Consider the following 14,264-nt stretch of genomic DNA (forward strand, 5'->3'; position numbering starts at 1 on the left):
GTCGCTTCTGCCTTCGTGCCAATGATGGTCGTATGCGTGTTTGGCGCCGTGCAGGTGAGCGCCACAATCAGGACTGCATACGACCAAGGCACACAGGGCCAACACCTGGCATCATGGTGTGGGGAGCGATCTCCTACACTGACCGTACACCTCTGGTGATTGTTGAGGGGACACTGAATAGTGCACGGTACATCCAAACCGTCATCGAACCCATCGTTCTACCATTCCTAGACCGGCAAGGGAACTTGCTGTTCCAACAGGACAATGCACGTCCGCATGTATCCCGTGCCACCCAACGTGCTCTAGAAGGTGTAAGTCAACTACCCTGGCCAGCAAGATCACCGGATCTGTCCCCCATTGAGCATGTTTGGGACTGGATGAAGCGTCGTCTCACGCGGTCTGCACGTCCAGCACGAACGCTGGTCCAACTGAGGCGCCAGGTGGAAATGGCATGGCAAGCCGTTCCACAGGACTACATCTGGCATCTCTACGATTGTCTCCATGGGAGAATAGCAGCCTGCATTGCTGCGAAAGGTGGATATACACTATACTAGTGCCAACATTGTGCATGCTCTGTTGCCTGTGGCTCTGTCAGTGTGATCATGTGATGTATCTGACCCCAGGAATGTGTCAATAAAGTTTCCCCTTCCTGGGACAATGAATTCACGGTGTTCTTATTTCAATTTCCAGGAGTGTACATCTCGTATAAGAAGCATGAAGACAAGACAATAGAATTTAGGTGCATGTCTGAAAGAACAGACATTGTTGATGATCCACAGCTGTACGAAATATTTCGGAATTAATTCACTGACTGTAAATTCCTTTACATCAGCTGTATTAGGTATACTATCCAATAACGACATATGAAAATTTTTGTCAGAGCAGGACTCAAACCCACATTTCCATTGTTTGCGAGCAGCCACCTTAACTACTTCCACTATCTGTGCACACTGCCCAGAGTGACCCAATCTTCTATATGTCACACTGTCTACATCCTTTTGTTGTAGTCCACCGGTCTGGCACAGATTTTCATATACCACTGTTGGGTAGTATAGTTATACCTCATGCGGATGTCAAGGAATTCACAATCTGTAAATTAATTTTGAAAGGGAAGAGAAATCAGGGCTCGTAAGAAAGTATATAGGCAGGCACTTTTCCCTCGCTCAGTTTGAAAGTGGAACTGGAAAGAGAATGATTAGTAGTGCTACAAGACACCTTCTACCATGGGCTGTATGGTGACTTATGAATTACGTACATACTTGTTGATTTCAAAACAGTGCAGTACAGCAGTATATTACAAATACGCTAGCAGTGCCAAGGAATGAGAGCAGTAAGTAGGCCTGGTAGAACATTCTAGTTCCTCTTGTTATTTATTTTATATTTTTGTGGTAGAATGTCAAATGACGATAAGAGTAAAAATATATGCCACCAATCACGTTATGATAGGATGTCAGAGAGTTAAAAAAGGAAATATTAAACTTTTGTTCATTTTCACAACCATCTGATATAGTTTCAAAGAAAAGTCAATTGCTGCTAAAAGAAGTTTCTGTGCAAACAGCACTACTTAGTATTCCATTTCAGTGTATTACAGCACCATAACACAATTAAAATGACCTAAGGTATCCTACAGTGAATATATTCCCAATACAAACGAAACAATTTCTACTTGAATTTTAAAAACTGTTGTTAGCCATTAAAACCTCAATTTTTGTTGAAGTCTTAGTGATAATGTCAATTACAGGACAACTTTATAATCCTAATTAAGGATGTGTTCACAAGACTCAGATTGTTCCATTGCCTTGTGTTCCCTGAATGGGTGCAGCTGTTAAACATCTTCATGTTCTCAACCCCAAGTATATATACTGCAATGCTCGAGAACCAGTATTCTCCTCGGTGAATAGAGGCCTACATGAGTTTCATAAATTAGTACCATGTATTGCATGGCTGGTTCACTTTTTGCCCTAAAATTTTCTCTGTGCATGAAATGAAGGCAGACAAATAAATAAGTTTCCATTATCACTGGTGCTACCTTTGAGCAATATTTTAAATGCTAAGATAAGCTTGTGCAAGATGTTACGATTATTCACTTTCACAAAAACTTACAATCTACCTCCAGTCCAATAAATCTGGTGTCTCCTTCTTAGTTAAACATAGCATCTTTGTATGAAAGCTGAGAGTTTGTGTGCACAAACTCACGTGTAAAAAACATGAGATACTGTTTTGGGTCAATGGAAGCATCAGATTCCACCTGTCTGCTTTGACCCATGACATAATGGTATTGTGGCATGTGATGACATTACGCCATGGAGTTTTTGAGTTGGTCATGTTTGTAGATGTCATGTTGTTGTATTGTTCGGTGCCCTTTGGTAATGGATGTGAGCGTGCTGAGTTTAACATGTGGTACTGGGTTCATATGAGTTTTAGTTGTCATTGCGCTAATGCGGTTTTGAGTTTAGGTAGTTGGTATGGTAACATAAGTTGAGGAAGTGTTTTCAGTGAGCTAGTAAGGTTTTTTTTCTTTCTTTACGTGTTTGGCATTTTTGTTAAGTCTGATTAGTTTGATGTTTTTTGTGCAAAAAGAAGTCTTATTTTTTTAATCGCCTTTTTGTTAGGTACATACATGATGGTAAAGTTCATGAGTGTATCATTACGTACTGAGGTGCGTGATAATATGATGTCTGTTAAACAGTTTCTGCAAATGTGCGGACATATTTCTGAATATGTTAGGTGTCACGCCCGTGGCAACAGCATAAGGTTGGCGAGACAGTTCCAGCGGCTTGGGCCAGAGACATATATATATGTGGTGTGTGTGTGTGTGTGTGTGTGTGTGTGTGTGTGTGTGTGTGTGTGTGTGTGTGTGTGTGGTCTCTCTCTCTCTCTCTCTCTCTCTCTCTCTCTCTCTCTCTGTTTTGGTGAAATTTTGTTGTTGTATATATTTATGGTAGGTCAGTTGTGGTTTAATTGGTGTAGTGAATATAGGGTATTTGGGTTTTTGAGTTGTTGGGGTTTTGGTTCCACTTTTCATAGTTGTAGATGTTGGTTTTTTGTTATCGATAGCTGTGGTTGAGTTATATAGGTCAAGGGAAATCTTTCATTCTACCTTTTGGGGTTGTAGATGCCGGTTTTTGGTATCTGTAGCTGTGGTTGAGTTATATAGGTCAAAGACAGTGTCCAATTCCTATAGTTTTTTTGGTGTAGCAGAATTCTATAAATTATTTTTTTTATATTATTTGTTTTGGGATGGGGCAGTGTTATTTTATTCTTGTATATTTACCTTGTCCACACCTTAAACCCCAATTTTTGATAGTTGTCCCGTTAGTTTTATTTTATTTTTGTAGTGATGCATTATAGTGTCATTTTTATTTGTGTTCTTGTTTGTTGGCATGTTTATGTAGTGATGTCAATGTCATCATTTTGTATATGCTGGAAGTAGCTGTTTCCAGCATACTGATGATGTCATGGGTCAAAGCACATGGGTGGAATCGTACACTGCAATTAAGAGTCAGCCTGTTAGTTGTGAGCAAAGTGTAGCTAATTCCCAGAACCACTATCAGCGGATTCACAGGGCTTATATGATATAGAAACTAGTTAAATGTCCTAGATCTAATTCCATATGTTCCAAATTACTGTAGGCCACACAGTAAAAAGATATCCAGTGTCCAAAGTAATTTATCAACACAGTCCACTGTCTGGTGTTAGAAGGGGTACATGGCATTGTCAGCATCACTTCACTACAACTGTAAATAATGATCATGGCTAACCTATGAGAGTTGCAAACAAATGCTAGATATCATGGTTACAATATATACAACTGTACAGCATTATACGTAGGAGGGCTGAAAAGGCTACAGAGAAATACATGCTAAACCAGAATCACAATTAACACCACATTGCCACACTCCATATAAGATTGAAAAAAAGAAACAAAATTTAAAGCTTATGTTTTACCTGTTGCTAGTAAGTTTTTGTAAGCCAACTTGGTGCAGCAAGGAATATATATTAAAGTTTGTATGATTGAACATTGTCAAATGGAGGTGGTGTAAATGGAACCATTGAATAGTACAATATATGCCAAGAGCTTTCACCAATGACACACTCAATCAGTGAAGCAACCATGAGGTCATACAATCACATATATTATAACCATTAGAGTATTGGAACCCCACAAGGATACAGGTGTTTTGGGCAGGAATGTTTTTTCCACAGTGAGCAGGAATTTTTATTGGGAATGTAAATATGGGTCAACTGAACCTACCAATATTACATATCACTTTCATCCCATGATGATGATGGGGTGTGACGTCATATTTGCACAAACAGAAAGAGAACAGAACAATGACTGTATTTCTTTTGTGTCTATATTAGTGTTCGGAATATGGATTGTGGGAGCAGACTTATCTGTAGCATAGCTCACAACCTAGGTTATATTGGAAGGTGAAAGTTTTGTTATGAGTTGGTGAAGCCAATGATCATGAATGCAAAATTTTAGAAATGAGATATTCACCTGTAGCATAGCTCAAGGTCTAGGCTATGCAGGAAAATAGCCTGACAATTATTGGTAAAGCATCATCAAAAAACAATTAATACATACGCTATACAACAGATAACCCTGTCACAACAACAATCAGTTTTAAAATGTGCTTGTTTTTGTGACACATTTCTTGGCTTCATCAACACACAAACTGTCACATGCCCATCTCACCCAGACCTCATATAATGGCATCACTGGCAAATGCAAGATGTCTGTAATGTAAACTTCAATACATTTTAAAATACACAACACCTAGTGTGCATGTATGTGGAATAGATTAATGCTGCATGAAGTTTTAAATAAACTGAGAATGTAATGTATTTGTGACAGAAGTTGTAAGCAGTAATTAATATTAATATTTCCTATGAGTACAATACCACAGTGAAAAATGACCACAGGAAAAACAAACAAACAAATGTAACTGTATAACAGGCAGATAGCGTGGGCATGGTCCATCAAACACACAAACAACACAATTATAAATTACGATAGCACCATTAAGGTGTCAGAATGTAAACTTCATATGTATCTACCTTTAAAAAAAACTATAGTTACACTTGCTTGGTGTAGTGAAAATAATGAGCATACATGCAACACAGCACATAACTAGTATAAAAAAGCTATTACTTTTGTTTGAAGAAATAGTACATCTTTACTAATGGAATGGGAATCTGAGTTAGTCAGATGTGTAAACACGGTCTGTTCCAAGGGGTTGGGGAGGGGAGGGGAAGGAGGGCGGGAGGGGGGCATAGAAAGAACAACAAAGTTTCAACTCACATGACACTTGCCCAGATGTTTCTCAAAAACCTATGCCTAGCCCGCTACCTTCCTTAAGAAATAAGACCTCGAAGTCACTTAGTCTTCCGAATAATAGAGGTTTTCCTGACATGAGGCAGATATCAAGAACTCTGACGCTTTGTTGGTGCCCCAAAACACTTGATCGACATTAAAATATCTTAAACGCACCACTAACAACTGTGATGTCACGAGGAATAAAATTCACCAATATATTTTTTAATAGCAAACAATTCAATTTGCCTTCCGACAGTTTTAATAACTTCACCGACCCCCCATACCTCTATACTGCAGCGTCAATCAAAACATTTGCATGTGACAGCTCGAACCAAAGATTATCTTGACGACCCTAGAGCTGTACCTTGATCTAACCGTGTACGTTGGCGCCACTGGAGATGTATGATGTTTATAGTTAGTAGTTACAGATACAAAGGATAGGCCGGTGGATAACCGGTGTATGTTGTATGTGCGATTATGCGTAGTTGGTAGTTGTCGAGTCAGAAGAGCATTGTAGAAGTGGAGGCAAAATGTTTGCGGTTGTGTTTTACGCAGCTATGTTATTTGCTACTACAGACTCTGCTGTTATATTTTTTGGTATGTTATTATTGAAGTTTTTCAGGGGCAAAGTTTAGCAAGTAACGAATTTTTGCATGGCAGGATGTGTAATTATACAGTAATCGTTATTGCCTTAGGAATGACTACACTTGTTTCATAATATGAAATTACTTTGGCCATCGCAGCTGTAAGTAATTTCTTATTACAGATTTGGTAACTTGGAGAGTAATTTGTAGTGAAGTAAGCAGCTTTACAGTAGTGGTATTAAAACATCGCGGCATTCCAATGTTGCACACTATAATTTCGAAGGGAGCCAGAGAGATATTGTCTCCATTGTGACCAGTAGTTATCAGTGAAAATTTGATGACTTCAGTTATGACTGTTGAGTACTTGTAGGCCTAGTTCGTATTATATAGTTTTCTATTGCTGTTATCACTCAGTTATTATTCTTTCGTCATCATTGTAAAATGACGGCGAATCCGTAACCTCAACGAATCTTAAAAATAAAACAAAAAATAATATTTAATCACTTGGCAATAAGTTATTTGTAAAGAAGCGACTTTGGTATCATCTTGAAGTCTTTATTTGATCAGTAATATGCGTAATATGTCTGCAGAGTTTTTGGGTAGAGTATGGTGAAATTACCGCCCCTCCCAAATTCAAGAACATCTTGTAGAAACCTGTTCAAGGAACTTTGTATTCTAACCACTGCTTCTCAGTATATTTATTCCTTAATGAAATTTGTTGCAAGTAATACATATATATTTCCAACCAATAGCTCAGTACACTAAGGTATCAATACTAGGTATAAGATAATTCTACGTAAAAGCCTAAAATCACTTAGGCCTACATTGGTCCTAAAAGGGCTCCAATATTCTGGAACACACATTTTTAATAAACCATTAAAAACTTGGTTTCAGATAAAGCACAGTTTAAACAGAGTTTGAAAGACTTTTTTTTTTTTTTTTTTATAGGCAACTCCTTCTACGCCATAGATGTATATCTTAACAGAGACTGTTAAATCAGCTTAAGTAAAAATATCTGTTAGATTTCAGTTTTGTCAACACTTGGTCACAACAGTCAAGATTAGGTATTCCGCGTATGGTAAATTTATCAAAAGTGGATAAGTGTTTCATTCTGACAGTGTGTTAATTCTGTAATATTAGCTGTCGCAGTTTATTGCATTGTATTAACTTGTTTTCTAGTATCTCCTGACAAATGATCAGGGTAGCAAGTGTTATATGCTTATGTTTTATATTATACTTTGACATGCTCCACACCAACGTGAATATATATAATCTCCCTCCCCCCCCCCCCCTCCCCCCCAAATGAAAACTGAATTTAATCCCAGACATCTTGATTATGGGCCAGACTTACATGTAAGCTATGCGTCAGTATAAAGCTACTGAAAAATTCGTAATTTGATCTTAGTTAAAGCATTAAATGAGGTCTGTGTCTTTTTACAGGGATTGTCGTGTAATGTTAATAACGGTAACATTTTTGCATCACATGAACAAACTGCCAAAAGTAAACATAACTTCCAAGTACTTATATTTGCTGTGCTTTATTGCAACCATTAGACAATTTCTTACGTCAGGTTGTTATGAATAAGTGTGTCAGTGGTATCCCAGTGTTTGAATAAGTGACATTTCAGCTGCCAAGAGCTGCTGGGGAAAAACCATATTCATTAACAACCAGTTCTGGTCTTCATATCATCTTCAGGAATCTGAAACATATTTACAACAGCCTACATGGCAATACATACTCTATTGAGTCACTGTAAGTGAAAATTTTGGGCCTGATTATGAGAATAGACAAAGTTTTACTGTTGACACAGAATGGCATTTTATGTTATTTGCTGCCACAGAAATAATAATGTCTTGTGGGCTGTTGGAAATAACATTAGACACATACAGATCAAACTGGTCTTCAAAGTTTCAGCAGTTCTTGATGGCTGAAATGACATTTTTCAAATACATATAAGCTGTACAAAATATCCCAGTGTGTTCAGTATTCAGCTTAATTATGCACTGTGTTTATTTGCATCTCTGCCATTTACAAGTCTCTTCTGCTTTCAAAACACCATTTTTGTGTCACATTATTCACTTTCATGTTCTTATGCTGAAGTTACAGAGCCCATTGTTCTTTGTTTAATGGAACATGCTTAAAAACAAATAAGGATAAAATACACCTTATGCATATACCAGAAAATATGTAAATTAAAATTAATATGAAAGTAAGTGATAATTCATTCCATAAGAAACAAACTCCCCGAGTTAAAGATATTCATAGAGGGAAAAAAATACAGTGTGAAAATATCATATCTGAATAAACACTGGCTTAAGGAAGAGGACTGTAACTTCTACAATCTAGCAGGCTATACAAGCTTAAACTTCTACAATCCAGCAGCCTATACAAGCTTAACTGGTTACTACGGGTTTCAGAAGATAAACGGAGTGGTGTGTAATTAGTTAAAGAACAGATATCCTGTAAAGACAAGTGATTATAATATCTGTGTAACTGTCCATCCAAAACAGACTTTATGGAGTGCATGGAAAATCTGTTTTATTTATTTACATGTCGATTTCTGTGGGACCAAATTGAGAAGCAAATCTCAAAGGTCATGGAACATGTCAGTACATGAAATTACAACATAAAAGTAATAACAGATAAAATGTTTATGAACCCATAAAAAGTCAATCCATAAGTTTAAGTAAACACAATCTACAATATAACGAAGAATCAGATTAATTTTTCAAGGAACTTCTCGCCAGGAGTGACCCACGAGAAAACTCTTCAGTTTCAGTTTGAAAGTATGTGCTTTACTGCTAAGATTTTTGAATTCTTGTGGCAGCTTATTGAAAATGGATGCAGCAGTATACTGCACACCTTTCTTAACAAGAGTTCTGTTGAGTATTAACTGAGTGAAAGCTGCTTATTCATGGTTATAAGCTGATATTGTTAACAAGAAATGACAGTAAAGAATATGTATATTGAGAGGCCAGTGTCAAAATATCCAGACAAATGATCAGGGATCGACAAGAGGTTTGCGAACTTACACCACTTATTGCCCAAACCACCCGTTTGAGCCAAAAAATATCCTTTTAGAATAGGAAGAGTTATCCCAAAATTTAATACCATATGACATAAGAGAATGAAAATAAGCAAACAATCACTTACTCTGGACACTATTCTAATAGTAAAAATGACAGCATTTAAGTCTATGAACAAGATCCTGGACATGGGCTTTCCATGACAGTTTACTATCTATCTGAACACCTAGAAATTTCAACAGTTCGATTTCACTAATCATATGCCAATTCTGTGAAATTGAAAGATTGGGTTTTGTTGAACTGTGTGTTAGAGGCTGTAAAAACATAGTCTTTTTGTGATATATTGTTTGTTCATTTTCTTCAAGCCATGAACTGCACTATTTGAGACCGATCTGAGCCAGTGTTGCACACAATGTCCTTTACTACCAAGCTAGTGTCATCAGCAAACAAACATTTTAGAGTTATCCGTAATACTAGAGGGCACATCACTTACATAAATAAGGAACAGGAGTGTCCGTAACACTGATCACTGGGGCACCCCCCCCCCCCCCCTTCTATTTGACCCTACACCACTCAAACCCCACTTCACCACCACTCTGAACACTGTGAATAATGACCTTCTCCTGTCTGTTGTTAAAGTATGAGGTAAACCAACTGTGATTTACTCCCAGTATTCCATAATAGTCCAACTTGTGGAACAATGTTTTGTGATCAACACAATCAAACCCCTTAGTTAAATCAAGAAATACGCCTAGCATCGAAACCTTTTCTTTAATCCATCCAGTACCTTATAGCATTTTCAGTTGTTAAACGACGTCTAAAGCCGAACTGAACATTTGATAGTAAATCGTGTGATATAAAATGTAAAAGTTATCCTTACATACATGGCCTTTTCAATCATGTTAGCAAACACTGATGGCATAGAAATAGGTCTAAAATTGTCTACATTATACCTTTGTCCCTTTTTGTAATGCGGCTCTACTACTGAGCACTTTCAGGAAACTGACCATTCATAAAGGAAAAATTACAAATGTGGCTAAACACAGGGCTGACATGTGCAGCACAGTACTTTAATATTCTGCTAGGCACTCAATCATATCCACGACAGTCCTTAGTCTTCAGTGATTTAATTATTGTCTATGTCACAGCGGAGTATTTCAGACATCGGTCCCAGAAAGCCATTATCCATGAGAGTTATACAATTCCCTGTCGAAAATAAATTTTTTATTTAATTCACTAGCAATGCTCAGAAAATGATTGTTAAATACTGTACATATATCTGATTTATCAGTAACAGAAGTATTTTTATTATGAACTGACTTTGTCGTCAACCTTGTGCTGCTGACCAGACACTTCCTTCACAACTGTCCATATGGTTTTAATTTTACCCTGTGAATTATCTATTCCATTTGAGTAGCACATACTCTTTGCCTTTCTGATAAAATTACTAAGCACCTTACAATACTGTTTGTAATGGGCTACTGTAGCATGATTGTGACTACTTCTAACATTGTGATGTAATTCCCACTTTGTTCTACATGATACCCTTATCCCACTAGTCAATACCGGGCTGCCTTTTACTGCTAGTAAAATGAATGTTCTAATGGAAAGCAACTCTCAAAGAGCATGAGAAACATGTTAAGGAAAGCATTGTATTTATCATTTATGTTATCAGCACTGTAGACATCCTACCACTCTTGTTCTTTGACGAGGTTTAAAAAACTCTCTGTTGCTGTTGGATTAACTTTCTGAAATAGTTTGTGATTACATGTGACATTTGCTTGAGTGCAGAAACCTTTTACTGTTAAAATTTGTGCATCATGGTCTGATTCACCCTTCTACTAACAGAATGCCCATCTAGAAATGAAGAATAAATAAAAACATTATCAAAGGCTGTGCTACTGTTCCCCTGCACCTTAGTTGGAGAAAATACAGTCTGCATCAGATCGTATGAATTTGGGAGATCTATCAACATCCTTTTTTCTTCCACAATCATATACAAAATTAATATTGAAATCACAACATATAACTAATTTCTGGTACGTGCTAAAAGGTTTATTTCATTTAAAATCACCCAAATTAAAAAAATCTCGTTGTCATCATGTCACAGGTATTTGTGAAAATTTGATGTAAGAAAGTACATCAACAGAAAGTGATAAAATATTTTTTTTTAGATCAGAACTTTAGTCAGGGGGGCCATTTTGAAATGTCTGGCATTTTCTCCATCTGGTGTCAGTACAAATGGTAGGTTGAAAGTTTTTAATTACTATAACTCCCTTATTTATAAATAGATTTTATTCAATTTGGTGTCATTAGAAAGATAAAAGGACCAACTATATCACTTAACTATAAAAATGCTGCAACTGTGCATATAAATATGTGCAAATCTGTAATTAAAGCCATTTTTCAAGAAATTTTTTTTTACAAACTTTATGATTTTTTTTTCATCAAAATCACAAGTTTCACCATTTTAAATTTTGCCTCAAAGAATTCCTGTTGTCATACATTTCAACATTTAAAAAATCAGAAGGGCGTTTATTCTGTTTAATCATTTAAAAGAGAAAGAATATAAATAATAGTATACATGTTTCATTTTGTGACTCTTACCTAGTGGTCACAAATTATGATCAGTTCTCATAAAACTCTAAAAAGCATTCATTCTTTCAAACAAATTTTCAATGGACAATATTATGTCTGATTCAAAAGTATATAAACAACCAGTACTTGTGGTTGCACTAGGAGCAGGCGAAGTCATTAAAATGTTTTCATAAGGTACCCAGCAGACATCAGTGTGAAGTGGCCATGAATAACTTGAAGGGCTATTTGGACTCATGAACTTGACTTTTGCGTCTCTGTGTGCTTCACTTATCTCTAGAAGTTTTTGAAGCCACCACTGATTATCGTAGATAGCTGTGACAAATGTTTCTTCTTTATTTGTGTTAGAGGCAGTGTTTTTAATTCCAAAAGGAACTTTAATGAATTTAGTAGATGATGAAACACACTTTATCAGCAACTTGTTTTCATTCAGTGGTTTGAAAAAGTGAAACCCAGGAATGGTAGAACCAGTCTCGTACTGTTTGTCACATGGACGCTGTAAATTTGCTCTTGTTGCTAAACATTTAATAGTACCATCAACTCCATCACATGCATCTTTGTCATGAGTAGTGACAAAAAAAATCCATTCTGCAGTTACTCCATTATCTTGCTTGTGATGGCACAGATTTAAACAGTTTTTAAGTTTTTATATTGTGCAGAACTGCCATCACTGAAGTACATAACACGCTTGGTGTGTGGTAATTTTTCCAATACATAAGTGAGAGCAGTCTTCTGGAATACATAGAATGTGTTTGTATCATTCTGCAAACAGTCACTTATACAACACACTTACATTGACCTAATGCAATCATCTGTTTTTAAAGTACACCACAAAAGGATGAAAGGTGACTTTATTGTTCCGCCAGTGAAATCCTTGTGCAGCATCCTGAAGCAAACCGGTATAGTTCTCCGCAAAATCCACTATGATGATGCATGTAGTATCAGGGAGGGTTTCTTTGCTTGATTTGAAGTAGTGACTTTGGGATTTTGATACACATGATGTGTTACGTTTTGAAGTTTTTGCATGAGATACTCAACAAATTAATCGGGTGTCTTCAATAATGTCTCCAGTGTAGGTCGATCAGTTTGCATCCATTGTTTGAATACAACATTTTTACAATCTTGTAAGGACTCCAGCTCCATTAAAACATTGCACAGTTCATATTCGTCAGGACACCGAGAACAGCAATGTAGCATGCACTCCTCATTTCCCAGATTGCACACAAGTTTCTATAGAAGTTCAGTGTACGATTCTTTCACATGTGCAGCCTGCATTAACAGTTTCACATTTTGGTGTTACATGCATACACATACAATTATGCAGTTCACAACTGTTAACAGTAACACATTCTTTTGGCATAAGTTCTCAAAATTTAGTAAAGCCAATTTTATCTGCTGGGTGTTTTTCTCTGAAAGCTAAATATACATCTTTCAGATTATGCAATCTTAGTCTTTTTGTCTTATACACTCTTTTGCCACTTTCTGAATGGACAGAAATGTGACTTACATCATCTTCACAGTAAAAATTCTGGACATGTTTTTTCACATCCGTACCTATTCTGTTTCCCACTTTATAACTCCCTTTTGACAAAATACCATCTTCTTTTAGCAATACCCTCGATTTCTTTACCATGTGTTCGGTAGTGTTAAAAAACATTTGGATTTTTTCTTTACTCCGTGAAGCTGGTGCTAAGGTAAGTATTTGTAGTTTTTCTTTAACATAACTTCTGCTGAATTTCTCTGTAAGTTTTTGCATTAAAATATTAGTCTGTACATTCAGCACTGCCCGTTTCTTCAGACACTTTTTTCACTGGAACATGTAGCACTTCTGATGCTGTTTGCTGGATTTTTAAAGCTAAGTGACGAGACTTGGATCGAATGTATTCTGGACGCCTGTCTTGTGCTCTCTTGGTAACGTTAAATGGTAAAATTTCAAATAATTCACAACTTTCATTAAGTTTTTGAAGAGCTGTAGATGGATCTGGTATATATTCTTGATCTTCAACTTCACATTCATCCATCCCTGGAAGGTCATCCCCCATAGGAGATAAAATGTCCTTACGGCATGTTATGCACAGCTTGGTACCTGGGATAAGTCCAAGGGTTTTATATTTCTTTGCCATGGTTAAAGAAATAGGTTTCAAAGGTTTCTTAGCAGTCTTTTCATCATCCTTCTTAAAAGGGTCACAGCAAATTCTTTGCATGTCTTCAAATGTTCCCAAATAGAGCCTTTTGTGAGAAGAAAAAACTCGATATTTTCGCAGGTGCTTCTTAGCTTCAGTAATTCAATATGAGCTTGATTCAAGATTGACATATCTTTATTTTTATTTATTTATTTATATATTGTTCTGTGGAACCAAATTAAGTCGTCTCCATGGTCATGGAACGACTCAATACATGAAATTACAACACGATAGTAGGTACAGGTAAAATGAAATATAAGAAACATATTCAGGCGACAATTCGTAAGTTTAAATAAAGAAAATCAACAATGTAACACTGGAATTTGCTTAATTTTTCAGCTCTTCCAGGAGTTCCTCGGCAGAATAGGAGTAGTGAGCCATGAGGAAACTCTTCAGTTTAGACTTAAATGTTTGGGCTACCGCTGAGATTTTTTAGTTCTTGTGGTAGCTTATTGAAAATGGATACAGGAGAATACTACACTGCTTTCTGCACAAGAGTCAAGGAAGTGCATTCTACATGCAGATTTGATTTCTATCTAGTATTAACTGAGT

At 36.6% G+C, this 14,264-nt stretch overlaps 2 protein-coding genes across 4 annotated transcripts in view; one reads left to right on the forward strand and one right to left on the reverse strand.

The window, feature by feature from the left end:
• Window positions 1-5,668, reverse strand: part of LOC126299012 (integral membrane protein GPR155) — a 157,391-nt gene extending 151,723 nt beyond the window's left edge. The window contains exon 1 of one of the 3 annotated variants that reach the window (XM_049990648.1): window positions 5,608-5,668. Coding sequence is in view for 1 of the 3 variants with exons in the window: in XM_049990645.1 (XP_049846602.1) it covers window positions 5,309-5,310 (2 nt within the window). In the remaining 2 variants the exon portion in view is untranslated. Of the gene's footprint in view, window positions 1-5,064; window positions 5,152-5,308 lie in introns of those variants that run through there. The other 2 variants (XM_049990645.1, XM_049990647.1) reach the window with 2 other exon arrangements.
• A 20-nt stretch (window positions 5,669-5,688) lies between these two features.
• LOC126299013 (uncharacterized) overlaps window positions 5,689-14,264 on the forward strand; it is a 51,307-nt gene continuing 42,731 nt past the window's right edge. Inside the window, exon 1 of the mRNA XM_049990649.1 lies at window positions 5,689-5,920. Within this exon, the coding sequence (XP_049846606.1) occupies window positions 5,854-5,920 (67 nt within the window). The 5' untranslated portion in view covers window positions 5,689-5,853. The remainder of the gene's footprint in view (window positions 5,921-14,264) is intronic.

The sequence above is a fragment of the Schistocerca gregaria genome, chromosome X (genome assembly GCF_023897955.1).
Source record: "Schistocerca gregaria isolate iqSchGreg1 chromosome X, iqSchGreg1.2, whole genome shotgun sequence".
In the NCBI taxonomy this organism is placed as follows: Eukaryota; Metazoa; Arthropoda; class Insecta; order Orthoptera; family Acrididae; genus Schistocerca; species Schistocerca gregaria.